This window comes from Hypanus sabinus, chromosome 1 (assembly GCF_030144855.1).
Source record: "Hypanus sabinus isolate sHypSab1 chromosome 1, sHypSab1.hap1, whole genome shotgun sequence".
Lineage (NCBI taxonomy): Eukaryota > Metazoa > Chordata > Chondrichthyes > Myliobatiformes > Dasyatidae > Hypanus > Hypanus sabinus.
In genome coordinates, this window is record NC_082706.1 from 36,384,479 (window position 1) to 36,397,970 (window position 13,492).

The following is a 13,492-nucleotide window of genomic DNA, read 5'->3' on the forward strand; positions in this document are numbered from 1 at the left end:
TCCACTTACCTGCTCGCTCACCGTATCCCCTAATGCCACTTTTATCCAGGAAAATGTCTATCTCCGTTTTGAATTTATTGAGTGTAGTAACTTCCACAGCTCTCTGGGGCAGTAAATTCCACAGCCCCACTACCCTCTGAGTGAAGAAATTTCTCCTCATCTCAGTCCTGGAACGGCATCCCCTTATTTTAAGATTATGCCCCCTAATCCTAGTTTCACCCATCATTGGGAACATTCTCCCCGCATCCACCCGATCAAGCCCCTTCACAATCTTATATGTTTCAATAAGATCGCCTCTCATTCTTCGGAACTCCAATGAGTAGATTCCCAATCTACTCAACCTCTCATCATACATCAACCAACCCATCCCCGGAATTAACCTAGTGAACCTTCTCTGCACTGCCTCGAGAGCCAGTATGTCCTTTCGTAAATATGGACACCAGAACTGCACGCAGTACTCCAGGTGTGGTCTCACCAATACCCGGTACAACTGCAGTAAGACCTCCCTGTTCTTATACTCCATCTCCCTAGCAATAAAAGCTAGCATTCCATTGGTCTTCTTGACCACCTGCTGCACTTGCATACTAACTTTTTGTGTTTCCTGCACCAGGACCCCCAGATCCCTTTGCACAGAAGCACTTTCCAGTTTCTCTCCATTTAGATAATAACTTGCTCTATTATTTTTCCTGCCAAAGTGCAAGACCTCACACTTGTCAGTATTATATTTCATCTGCCAAATGTCTGCCCAATCTCTCAGCTTATCTATGTCCCCCTGCAGGGTTTCAATGTCCTCCACACTCATTACACTCCCTCCCATCTTTGTGTCATCAGCAAACTTCGATACATTGCACTTAGTCCCTTTCTCCAAATCATTAATATAGATTGTAAAGAGTTGGGGTCCCAACACCGACCCCTGCGGAACACCACTAGTCACCAACTGCCAGTCTGAGAATAAACCATTTATCCCAACTCTCTGTTTTCTGTTAGAAAGCCAATCCTCCACCCATGCCAGAATATTACCCCCAATCCCATGATTTTTTACTTTAAGTAATAATCTTTGGTGTGGCACCTTGTCAAATGCCTTTTGGAAGTCCAAATACACCACATCCACTGGTTCCCCTTTATCTACCCTATATGTTATGTCCTCAAAGAACTCCAACAAATTTGTCAAACATGACTTCCCTTTTGTAAAGCCATGCTGACTTTGTTCTATTAAGCTATGTTTATCTAAATGCCCTGTTACTGTTTCCTTAATTATCAATTCCAACATTTTGCCAACCACAGATGTTAGGCTAACTGGCCTATAATTCCCAGCCTTCTGTCTATTGCCCTTTTTAAATAAAGGAGTTACATTAGCATTTTTCCAATCTGCCGTGACCATTGCCAAGTCCAGCGAGTTTTGAAAAATTATCACTAATGCATCCACAATCCCAACCGCCACTTCCCTTAATACCCTAGGATGCAAGCCATCCGGTCCAGGGGATTTATCCACCTTCAGTCCCATTAATTTATCAAGTACCATTTCCTTGGTGATTTGAATCATAGTTAGCTTCTCTCCCCCTATAGCCCCCTGTTTATCCAGTGTTGGGATATTTTGAGTGTCCTCTACTGTAAAAAATGATACAAAATATTTGTTCAGCGTTTCCGCCATCTCCATGTCCCCTACCATTAATTTCCCGGTCTCATCTTCTAGGGGACCAACATTTACTTTAGCCACCCTTTTTCTTTTTATGTAACTATAAAAACTCTTACTATCTGCTTTTATGTTTTTCACCAATTTACTTTCATAATCTATCTTCCCCTTCTTAATCAATCTTTTTGTTATTTGCTGCTGATCTTTAAAAGCTTCTCGATCTTCAATCTTCCCACTAGATTTAGCTACCTTATATAACTTTCTTTTTAGTCGTATACTTTGCTTTATTTCTTTACTTAGCCACGGATAACTATTTTTTCTTTTACACCTCTTTTTCTTCAGTGGAATATATTTTTCTTGATAGTTGTAAAATAACTCCTTAAATATTCACCACTGATCAAGTACCGATCTACCCTTTAATCTATTTTCCCAATCCATCTTAAGCAATTCTGCTCTCATCCCATCATAGTCTCCTTTATTTAAGCTCAGTTCGCTTGTTTGAGATCCAACCCTCTCATCCTCTAATTGTATATGGAATTCAACCATGTTATGTTCACCCATTCCAAGGGGATCCTTTACTAGGACATTTTTTATTAGTCCTGTCTTATTACACAGGACCAGATCTAAGACTGCTTGCCCCCTTGTCGGCTCAGTAACATATTGTTCAAGGAACCCATCCCGAATACACTCAATAAACTCTTCTTCAAGGCTGCCGTGTCCGACTTGATTAGTCCAGTCAATATGAAAGTTAAAATCCCCCATAATTATAGCTGTTCCTTTATTACAAGCCCCAACTATTTCCTGATTTATGCTCCGACCAACTGAGTCACTGTTTGGAGGCCTATAGACTACTCCCACCACTGCTTTTTTCCCTTTACTATTTCTTATTTCTACCCAGATTGTTTTGTTATCCTGATCCTTTGAGCCAATATCATTTCGCTTTATTGCAGTGATTTCTTGCTTTATTAACATAGCCACCCCACCTCCTTTTCCTTCTTGCCTGTCTCTCCTAATTGTCGAATACCCTTGTATGTTTAATTCCCAGTCCTGGTCACCCTGCAGCCATGTTTCCGTAATTGCCACAATATCATAACCATAAGTAATTATTTGTACCGTCAACTCATCAATTTTATTCCTAATACTACGTGCATTCAAATAAAGGACTTTCAAATATGACACTGATTTCCTTTTGTACAACTTTATGCTTATCTCTGTACATTCTTTCCCCTCCTGACACACTCTGTCTTTTTATTCCTCCACTTTTACCTACATCCATTACCTTCTCCATTGTCTTTTTAATTATTTGCTCTCTAGAATCCTTCCCCTCACTAGTTGGTTTAAAGACCTCTCTGCAGCCCTAGTTATATGATTCGCCAGGACACTAACCCCAGCCCGGTTCAGGTGAAGCCCGTCCCTCCGGAACAGTTCTCTCCTGTCCCAGTACTGATGCCAGTGCCCCAAGAAGCAAAACCCACTTCTCCCACACCAGTCTTTGAGCCACGCGTTTAACTCCCTAATTTTATTTAACCTAGCCAAATTTGCTTGTGGCTCAGGTAATAATCCAGAGATTATTACCCTTGAGGTTCTGTTTTTTAATTTGACCCCTAGCTGCTCATATTCCTGTAACAGAACCTTCTTCCTTGTCCTATCTATGTCATTAGTACCGACGTGTACTAAGACAACTGGATCCTCGCCCTCCCACTGCAAGTTTCTCTCCAGCCCAGAAGAGATGCCCTTACCCCTGGCACCAGGCAGGCAACATAGCCTTCGGGACTCTCGCTCTCGGTTGCAGAGAACCCTATCTATCCCCCTGACGATACTGTCCCCTATTACTACAACATCTCTATTGACTCCCCCCTCTGGAATGGCCCCCCACACTCCATGGTGCTATGGGCAGGTTGCTCCTCCTCCCCACAGTCCCCGCTCCTGCCCTCACGGGGAGTTAAAGCCTCGAATCTGTTGGACAAGAGCAAGGCCTGCATCTCCTCCAGCCCTACTTCCTAGCACCAGGTTCAAGAACCCCTCACCCATCCGGCTCCTGAACACAAGAGGATAATGGTGTTCCTGCATCCACTGATCTCACTTTAAGGGCTCTTTTATCCTGTTATTTCATCCTCTCCTTATGTGTTGCTATTTATTTCTATCTGTATTTGCAGTTTGTTGTTCATTGATCCTGTTTACAGTTACTGTTCTATCGATTTGCTGAGTATGCCGGCAGGAACAGAATCCCAGGGTCCTATTTGGTGACATGAACGCACTCTGATGTCAAATTTCATTTGACTTGGTTTTCCTCAGCTGGAGGGACTGTTTGGGGCCCTGAATGGTAGTGAAGGAGGGGAGGGTGGGATTCAAACAGGGAAATGAGGAGGATGTTAAGATAGACAGATTATGAGGCAGGTCTCAGTGGATATTCGGCCCATCATCCCCTTTTCTAACTTGGGAGCGACAGGTTTTACTCACATGGCGATCAGGTCCCCAGCGAAGGCCTGCGGGATGGATTTGGCGCCCACGCAGAACGCGCTGTCCCTCGTGCAGGAGCAGGTCGCCGGGCATTTGGAGTCTTTGGACCACTTTGCCTCCACTGACAAGCACAGCAAGAGGATCCAGGGCAGAAACATCCCGGCAGGGGGCTAATTAATCCCTCAGAGTGGCGGCTCTGGAGCTCCGACCGACAGCTGGTTTCTCCCCAAGCTTTTAATCCGGACTATTCACGTTCGTGAGTGGGCAAATCAGGTCAGGAGGGAGGGGGCACTTCAGGGCTGCTGCCCACTTAACATTCCAGGCTTGCCCTCGGCCGCTCCAGCTGGTCAGTCCCCTGCATATTAATTCCTCGCTAACAATGGCCCGTGTTGAGAGTTATCTGCGCTCAGTGTGAAGCTCTGAGACTTGTCAGTGACAGGCAAAGAGAGTGGAGAGCGAGATGAGGAGTGAGTGTGTCAGAAAGTCAATGGATCAATTGTCGAGTAAGTGAAGTCACGGGCTCGTATCGATGGCTCTCGAAGCGAGGTCATCAGCAAAGTCCGAGCTCTCGGAAGACAGCCCGGAGCCTGTCCCTCCTCGCTGCAGAGATCACCCCCTCGGTCTAGCGTGAAAGGGCCCCATCCCCACCTCCTTTGTGACACTAACAGCCATTCCCAGCACACGCAGACACCCTCCTGCACGGTGCCGAGAGAGACGGGCTGAATTGTCACCCATTCTTGTACAGTACATGAGCAGTGTAGAATGTGATAGTGGGACTCTCCGGTCTATCACTATCGTCCGACGCATAACAAGAAATGCACAACACCGCGGTAGTACTGATAGCCCTAAAGTCCCAGGTTCAATCCTGTCCTCGGGTGCTGTCTTCGTGAAGTTTGCAAGTTCTCCCTGTTCTGGTTTCCTTCCTCGTCCCAAAGTTGCGCTAGTTAGAAGGTTAGTGGGTCACTATAAATGGACTTAAATTAGTGGGTAAACTGCCCTGAGTGTACCTGGGTGGGAGAGACACCGGGGAGTGAGTACAAGGGAACATTACCAAGAAAGAAGCACAGAAATGGGATTAATCTATGAGCTGGCATCGTCTTGATGGGCTGAATGGCCTCCTTCAGCGTTGTATGGGAACGTGAGATGCCATACTGTTATTTAAAGCTAAAGACAGAATCGAACAGTAAGTCAATCTTCAGGGAAATTACGGAATTTATTAAGGACTAATAAGAGCACTCAGCAATTCGCAAGAAAATTATATTAAAAATATGCTGACCTTGCATTATCATAATTCATTAAAATATTATTAGCAGAGTAGATAAAAGCATAGCTAATGGCCGCCTCCTCTCCAAGGCTACCTGATGAACAACAGCTCAGGATCTGAGGGTAACGTATTAACATGGAAGGGTGATTTGCTTAGATCAAGTCGGCGTGTTGCCTCCCTAGTGCCAGGGTCACAGGAACTGCAGGACGTTCTGAAGGGGGCAGGTGAGCAGCCGGAAGTTGTGGTGCATGTAGAAGGGCCGAGCTCAGGCAGCCAGGGAGCTGTCTGAAGAGCAGGGCAACAGAGATTGCATCCAACGCCATGAGCTAGTGAGTGGAGGAACAGAGAGATGAAAGCATGGCTGAAGGGATGGTGCGGTGGGGGGGGGGGGTTTGGGGGCTTTCGCTTCCTGGATCATTGTGACTAGCCCTCAGGAAGGTGGGGCCTGTGCACAGGAGTGGGACTCCCTTCCTTACTGGGAAGTTCACTTGCAGTGTTCAGGGAGGTTGAAACTGAGTTGGCAGGAGAAGGGGACTCAGAGTATACATACACACATCAAGAGCAGGAGGGTAACTAGAGAGAGAGAGCAGGACCACTGCAGGATAGCGACTGGAACATGGGCTTGGAGGCGGATGGTGTCAGTGACAGAGTACTTTGCCTCAGCATTCACCAAGGAGAAGGACATGGAGAAAGGTGAGATCAGTGTGGAGAATGCCATTATGCCAGGGTAATTTGAGGTAAACAAACAGATAGTGTTGGATTTCTTGAAGAATGTGAAACTGGTTAAATCTCCAATGCCTGATGAAATAACCGTAGGTTATTGATAGAGGCAAGAGATGAGGTTGTTGAGACCTTGACTAAGATCTTTGAATCTTCGCTCGCCACAGGCGAGGTCCTGGAGGACTGGTGAGTAACTGGTGTTTCTTTATTCATGAAGGGAAACAGAGATAATTGATGTGTCTATGTATACCCCCTCATAAGCCCGCCCTTTTCCCGCTGTTCTCTCCTGAGCTTCTCTTTATTCTTCAGGTGATGTGGTATTTCCCACCCACCTGTTTGTCTCCTTGGCTGTCGGGGGAGTGCTGGGTCTGTCTGTTCCTCCGTCTGGAATGCCTTTGGATGTCAACAAGCTGAGCCCTGAAGCGTGCTCATGGTTCCCTCAGCATGGGACCCAGGGAGGGAGGAAGCGAGGGTGTTACCTCCAAAGGAAGGGCATCAGAAGTATGACATTCTGAAGCAGGTCCTACACGGTAGGTTGATTCAGAGGGTAAAGATGCACGCGGAACGGAGTGAATTGCAAGCCTGGCTTAGCCACAGAAGACAGAGAGTAGGTGAGGAAGGCTGCTGCCCTGGATGGAAGCACATGAACAGTGGCATGTCTCAGGGTATGGTGCTGGAACTCTGTTTATGATATATCAATGAGCTGGATGAAAAATTAGATGGGTGAATTAGCAAACTTCCTCGCGCTGGGGCTATACGGCGTTGAGCCGCGTCCCCTGGGTGGTGGATGGGGGATCCCTCATGTGAGGGGTGCACCGGATAATATGGAAGAAGGTGCTGTGAACCAACATAGCCTAGGAGAAGGAACTCCAATTCCAGACCCGGGTAGATAGGACTTGTTAGCCTTGGATGGCAGCCTATCCAGGAGAGGGTAAACTCTGATTTCAAACCCGGGCAGGTGGAGCTCGTTAGCATGGAAATGCCATCGCCTAGGGGAAGGTGACCCCGACAGAAAACCCCTGGTCCTCCAGGTTGGGGGTTGTGCAATGGGCTAACAACCCGTTCATGTAAAACAAGCAATTGTTACAGAAACCGTCAACAGATTGTCAACCACTAACCCAGATCTCGGGAAAAGCAGGGCCCCATTCAGGAGGTTGATGACACGCTGCAACCAAACCTGTCAGGAAGCTGCAGGGCTGACAACCCTCCTTCACCTGAGGAAAACCATGATGGAGGTTCACAGTCACTCGAATGGAATCCGCAAGGGAAGAGAAGAAGAGGTCGCCCAAAGCAAACTTTTGGATGAACTGAGAGCTGCCGGCCAAACTTGGGAGACTGCAAAAACATCTGCTAGAGATCGCAGGAAGTGGAGGACTTCTGTTGAGGCCCTATGCCCCATAAGGAGCGTAAAGGATTTAAAAAAAAATTAGCAAACTTGCAGATTACATTGTCCACAACTCAAATCTCAGTGGCAAGGATCATCAGAGAATACAATAGGATCTAGGTCAGTTATAAATGGGCAGAGAAGTGGGAAATAGAGGTTAATCCATGCATATGTGAGGTGTTGTACTTCAGGAGGTCAAATGAAAAGGGAAACTAAACAACATAAGGTACTATGTTGAATGTAAGCCCTACGAAACTCCTACAATAGAAACATGGATGTTGTTTAGCGAGCTCTTGCTTCTCCCTCTCGGACTGAACTCCACCTCAGGGTTCCTTCACCTTAATGTCCTTAATCAAATCTGGTTCATGACACGACATCCTATCCAGAATTGTCTTTTCCATAGTGGGCTCAACCGCAAACTGCTCTAAAAAGCTATCTGTTATCCCATTCGGATATGGCCCAAGTGTGGAGTGAGAGGCCCTGAAGCAGGTTGATAGTTCACAGACTTTAATACAAACAGTGTTAAAGGGAAAATAAAACAATAAACGCTGGGCCAAATAGGGCTGTTAACTAAAAGTCTCAAATAGCAAATGAAGTCTACATTAAGGCTGAAAGGAAAATCTAAACATTAAACGAATACCTCTAGTCTTCAGAATCAGTTGACTTGACAGTCCAATTTCTCAGGGAAGGCCAAATGCAAACAGGTAGCTGTGCTCTGTCCAAGTCTTGACAAGCACTACGACAAGTCTGGAGTTAAGTACTATCATGATTAAATAATAATTAGCTGACATGTACAAATTCATGAGCACAATTGCCGTATCTACTGCGCTGCCGAATCCGTGGTTGTGACACCATCAAACAGGCATTCTACAAATTCCTTCTGTTGGGATCCAGCACCAACCTGATTTTCCCAAACTACCTGCAAATGGAAATCCCCCATGACCTTCATAACATTGCCCTCATTGCCTTGCATTCTCCGATTATAATTTGTAACCGATATCCTGGCTACTCTCCAGAAGCCTGAATGTAATTCCCATCAGGGTCTTTTTACCCTTGTAGCTTCTTATCTCTTCTCTTCCAAGTCTTCTGATCCTATCCCACCTCCTTCTAAGGATTTGATAGTGTTTTCCCCCAATGGAGCCACCCCACCCTTTCTGTCCACCTGCTTGTCCTTTTGATGCAAAGACCATAAGACAAAGGAGCTGAATTATGCTATTTGTTCCATCGTGTCTGCTCCGCATTTCATGATGACTAATCCATTTCCCTCTCAACCCCATTCTCCTGCCTTCTCCATGTCATCTTTCACACCCTGACAAATCAAGAACCTATTGTCCTCCACCTCAAATACACCCATTGACCTGGCCTCTGCAGCACCTGTGACAGCAAATTCCACAGACTCTCCATGCTCTGACTTCTCCACCTCCATTCGAAATAGATGTCCTCTATTGTGAGGCTGCGACCTCTGGTCCTAGACTCCCACATCATAAGAAACATCCTCTCCACATACACTCTATCTAGGCCTGTCAACATCCAATAGTTTTCAATGAGATTTCCTCTCTTTCTTTTAAATTTCAGCGATTAAAGGCTCAGAGCCATCAATTGCTTCTCATATGATAAGCGTTGCTTCTCAAAATCATTCTTGTGAACTTCCTCTGAACCCTCTCTAACGTCAGCACATCCTTTTTAAATATGGGGATGCGAACATTGGATTTGCCTTCCTCGCCACTGACTCATCCTGCAAATTAACCTTTAGGGGACCTTACATGAATACTCCCACATCCCTTTACACTTCCAATTTTTGAATTTTCTTCCAGTTTATAAAATATTCTTTGCTTTTATTCCTGCTACCAAAATGCAGAGCCAAACGCCTTCCAACACTGTATTCCATCTGCTACTTCTTTGCCCATTTTCCTAATCTGTCCATGTCCTTCTGCAGGGTCCCTGCTTCCTCAATACCGCCCTTCCACCTATCTGCAAATCTTGGCCATGAAGCCATCAATTCCATCCTCCAAATCATTGACATATAACATAAAAAGAAGCAGTCCCAACACCGACCCCTGCAGAACACCACTAGACATTGGCAGCCAATCAGAAATGGTTTCATTTGTTCCCACCCTTTGCCTCCTGCCAATCAGCCAATGGATCTATGCTAGAATCTTTCCTGTAATATCATAGGCTCCTGACTTGTTAAGCAGCCTCATGTGTGGCACCTTGTCAAAGGCCTTCTGAAAATCTAAGCACACAACATCAATCGTTTCTCCCTTGTCTATCCTGCTTGTTATTTCTTCAGATTATTCCAACAGATTTGTCTGACAAGATTGTTCCTTGAAGAAATCAGACTGACTTTGGTACGTGCTCCCAACTATCCCGAAACCACATCCTTAGCAATCAACTCCAACATCCTCCCAAACACTGAGGTCAGTTTAACTGGCCTATAATTTGCAAACATGAAGAAATCTGCAGATGCTGGAAATTCAAACAACACACACAAAATGCTGGTGGAACGCAGCAGGCCAGGCAGCATCTATAAGGAGAAGCACTGTCGACGTTTCGGGCCAAGACCCTTCGTCAGGACTAACTGAAAGGAAAGTACTTTCCTTTTAACTTTCCTTTCAGTTAGTCCCTGATGAAGTCTGGTTCATTACACAACACCCAGTCCAGAATAGCTGATCCCCTAGTGGGATCAGCAAGTTGCTCTACAAATCCCCCCTCTCGGGATCCAGTGCCAATCCACCGGTGTATTGAAATACTCCATGACTATCATAACATTGCCCTTTTGACAAGCCCTTTTTATCCTCCATTGTAATTTGTACTCCGCATCCTGGCTGCTGTTTGGAGACCTTCAGGGTCTTTTCACACTTGCAGTTTCTTAACTCTACACCCAAAGGTCCTACATCCGATCCTTTGTCGCCTCTTTCTAATGACTTGATTTCATTTTTTTTTATCAACAAAGCCAGTTAATCCTTCTGCCTACCTGCCGATCCTTTCAGTATAATGTGTAATCTTGGATGCTAAGATCCCAACTATAATCTTCTTTCAGCCACGGCTCAGTGATGCGCTCGATGTCATATCTCTAACTGCACTACAAATTCATCTACCTTAGTCCATATACTGCGTGCATTCAAATGTAGTCCTGTCTCTGCCACCCTTCCCTTTTACACTACAACTCATACCACTGACAGCCATTTTTCTCTAACGTCTGCTTGTCCTGTCTGACAGTCTCACTACACACCGCGTCTGCCCTATCACTCCCTGCCACGTTAGTTTAAGCCCTCCCCAACAGCTCTAACAAACCTGCCACAAGGATATTTGTTACCCTTGGGTTCAGGTGTAACCCGTCCCTTTTGTACAGATCATACCTTCTCCAGAAGAGATCCCGATGATCCAGAAATCTGAAACCCTGCCCCAGAACCAGTTTCTTAAACACACATTTGTCTGTCAAATCATCCTATCCTCACTTTCACTGGCACATGGCACAGGCAGCAATCCAGAGATTGCTACCCTGGCGGTCCTGCTTTTCAGCTTTCTCCCTAGCTCCCTGAATTCCCTCTTCGGAACTCCTTGCTTTTCCTTCCTGTGTCATTGGTTCCAATATGTACCAAGACTTCTGCTTGCCCTTTAGAATATCGTGGACCCGATCTGAGACATCCCTGACTCTGGCACCTGGGAGGTAACAAGCTATCTGGATGTTTCTTTTGCATGCACGAATCTTGTGTCTACTCCCCCGTCACTACTGTAGTCCTCTTGTCCCTCTTCCTTTTGAGTCACAGTGCCAGACACGGTGTCAGAGATCCGGTCCTTCCCGGTACATACCCCTCAAAAGCATACAATGTGATGTACTAATCAAAGAAGGGAAGGCCCATAGGGGTACTGTTTTCCTTCCCTCTCTGATAGTCACACATTTATCTGCCTCCTACAACTTCGAGGTGACTCCCTCCAGTTCCTTAACACGCTCTCTGAGGAGCTGGGTGTAGCTGGTGCAGATGTGGTTACCCAGGAGGCCAGAGATCTTCCAGAATGCCCACATCTCACACCAAGAACACAACATAGCCCCTGGAGCCAATCTTGCTGCTCAAGCTATGGACTACAGATGAAGAATGAAGAATGAAAAAGAAGACCCTAACTTTGTCCAACATTGTTTCCACCTAAGCCTGATGAGCTGAAGCCTCTCCACTCTAACACTGATCCGGTCGCACAATGGCCACTCTGCTGCCCTGCTTGGTGACTATGCCACCATTAAAAGCTGAAATCCTGCAAAAGCTTTTTTAAATCTCTTGCTCCTGGACTGTGTGAGGCTTTCTGTGTTGATTTGACAGCCACTGTACCACGGAAAAAAGCTTTGTATGTTAAGCTCTTAGCTGCGATCTTCTTTCAGCCACGACTCAGTGATGCCTACAATGTAATTCCTAGCAGTTTCTAACTGTGCTACAAGATTATCCTCCTGATTTTGTATATTTTGTACATTCAATTATAACACCTCCAGTCCTGCATTCAATACCTTTTCAATTTTGCCTTCATAGTGCCATGGTCCGGTCCGAAGTCCGCATTCTGGTTCACGTTCCGGTCTGCAGGCTCCAGACTCCGGGTCCTCCGACTGTCCCTTGTTTCGGTTAGACCGGGGGTCGGCAACCCGCGGCTCCGGAGCCACATGTGGCTCTTTTACGTCTGTGCTGCGGCTCCCTGTTGCTTTGGGAAATAATTGGTCAGTATTTAATTAAAATGTATTTTATGTTAGTTTGTTAGTTTTTGAAATGTAATTCTAAATTTGAAGATTATGGTGATCTTGTACAATCTAAATAAGACGTTGTGGCGACCCATTTCCTGACACATCGGAACCAGCTCACAATTAGCTAGCGTTCAGGCTAAGGGAGATAGCCTACGGGGGTTTGTGAGTACGTGTCTTTTGCAGCATCCGCGCCCATGGGGGGCGGGTTGAGGGAGGCTTAAAAGCAAGGCTGTTTAGTTCGAATAAAGCTATCTTTGACTGCAGTTTACTGACTGCGTGTAGCACACCGCTACAACGTGTTTTTATCGCTGGCTGTCCAGAGGGGAGGTGCTGAAACGCTTTGTCGCGTGTCTGGAAGAAGTGAAAACTTTCCTGGGCAGCAAAGGGCTCACCTTTCCTGAGCTGGAACAGCCAGAGTGGCTGGAAAAGCTACACTTCATGGTAGACATGACAGCGCACCTGAACACGCTGAACACAGCTCTTCAGGGGTAAGGACGTACAGCCCTGCACATGTTGGAGGATGTTTTGGCATTCGAGCGCAAGTTGACAGTGCTTGCCAGAGATTTACAGAAAGGCACATTGTCTCACTTCCCCAATTTGAGAGAGTTCAAACAAGGTCACGACATGATAAATTCGGAGTATTTACATTCTGCAATCATCGCAATGCAAACATCGTTTGGGAAACGCTTCTGTGAGTTCAGAGAGGAAAAAAACACATTATCCTTCCCGGTCACTCCCCTAAGCGTCGATCCATCCCTACTGAATACAACTGCATTGTCAGGTGTGAGTCAACCTGACCAAGTATGATAAATATTTTAATTGCCTATTATTTTACGTATATTCATATGTTTTCATTGTTCAGTGAAATAGTCCTTTTATTTTTCAGGTTGACAGCTGGCTGACGTTATTTTTGGTTTGCTGCTGGCGGCAAATTTAAGTTTGGCGTTTTTCATAAATACAAGAAGGACTCAAATAGACGTTGAGTATTTTACTTAAAAGTAACCTTGAACCCAACGTCTTTTTTTCGGAGTTCAAAATGTTTTTGTTGCATGCAGAAATGTAATTTCGTTTTCTCTGCAGGAGTTCATCAATTTCATAAATGCAACACATTATAGTTTGTTTATACATAGCATAAAGGCAAAACAAAACATTGTATGCAGTGTTATTTCATTTTAAATGTCAAACGGGTTTTGCGGCTCCCAGTGTTTTCTTTTCTATGGGAAACGGGTCCAAGTGGCTCTTTCAGTGGTAAACGTTGCTGACCCCTGGGTTAGACTGAAGCATTTGCACCTGATGATCATCTTG

General features: G+C 45.6%; 1 protein-coding gene across 1 annotated transcript in view; it reads right to left on the bottom strand.

Annotated features, from left to right (window-relative positions):
- lgi3 (leucine-rich repeat LGI family, member 3) overlaps positions 1-8,304 on the bottom strand; it is a 59,391-nt gene extending 51,087 nt beyond the window's left edge. Inside the window, exons 1-2 of the mRNA XM_059967380.1 lie at positions 8,102-8,304; positions 7,292-7,465 (exon numbers count right to left, since the gene is read on the bottom strand). Of these exons, the coding sequence (XP_059823363.1) occupies positions 7,292-7,305 (14 nt within the window). The 5' untranslated portion in view covers positions 7,306-7,465; positions 8,102-8,304. The remainder of the gene's footprint in view (positions 1-7,291; positions 7,466-8,101) is intronic.
- Positions 8,305-13,492: the final 5,188 nt, after the last annotated feature.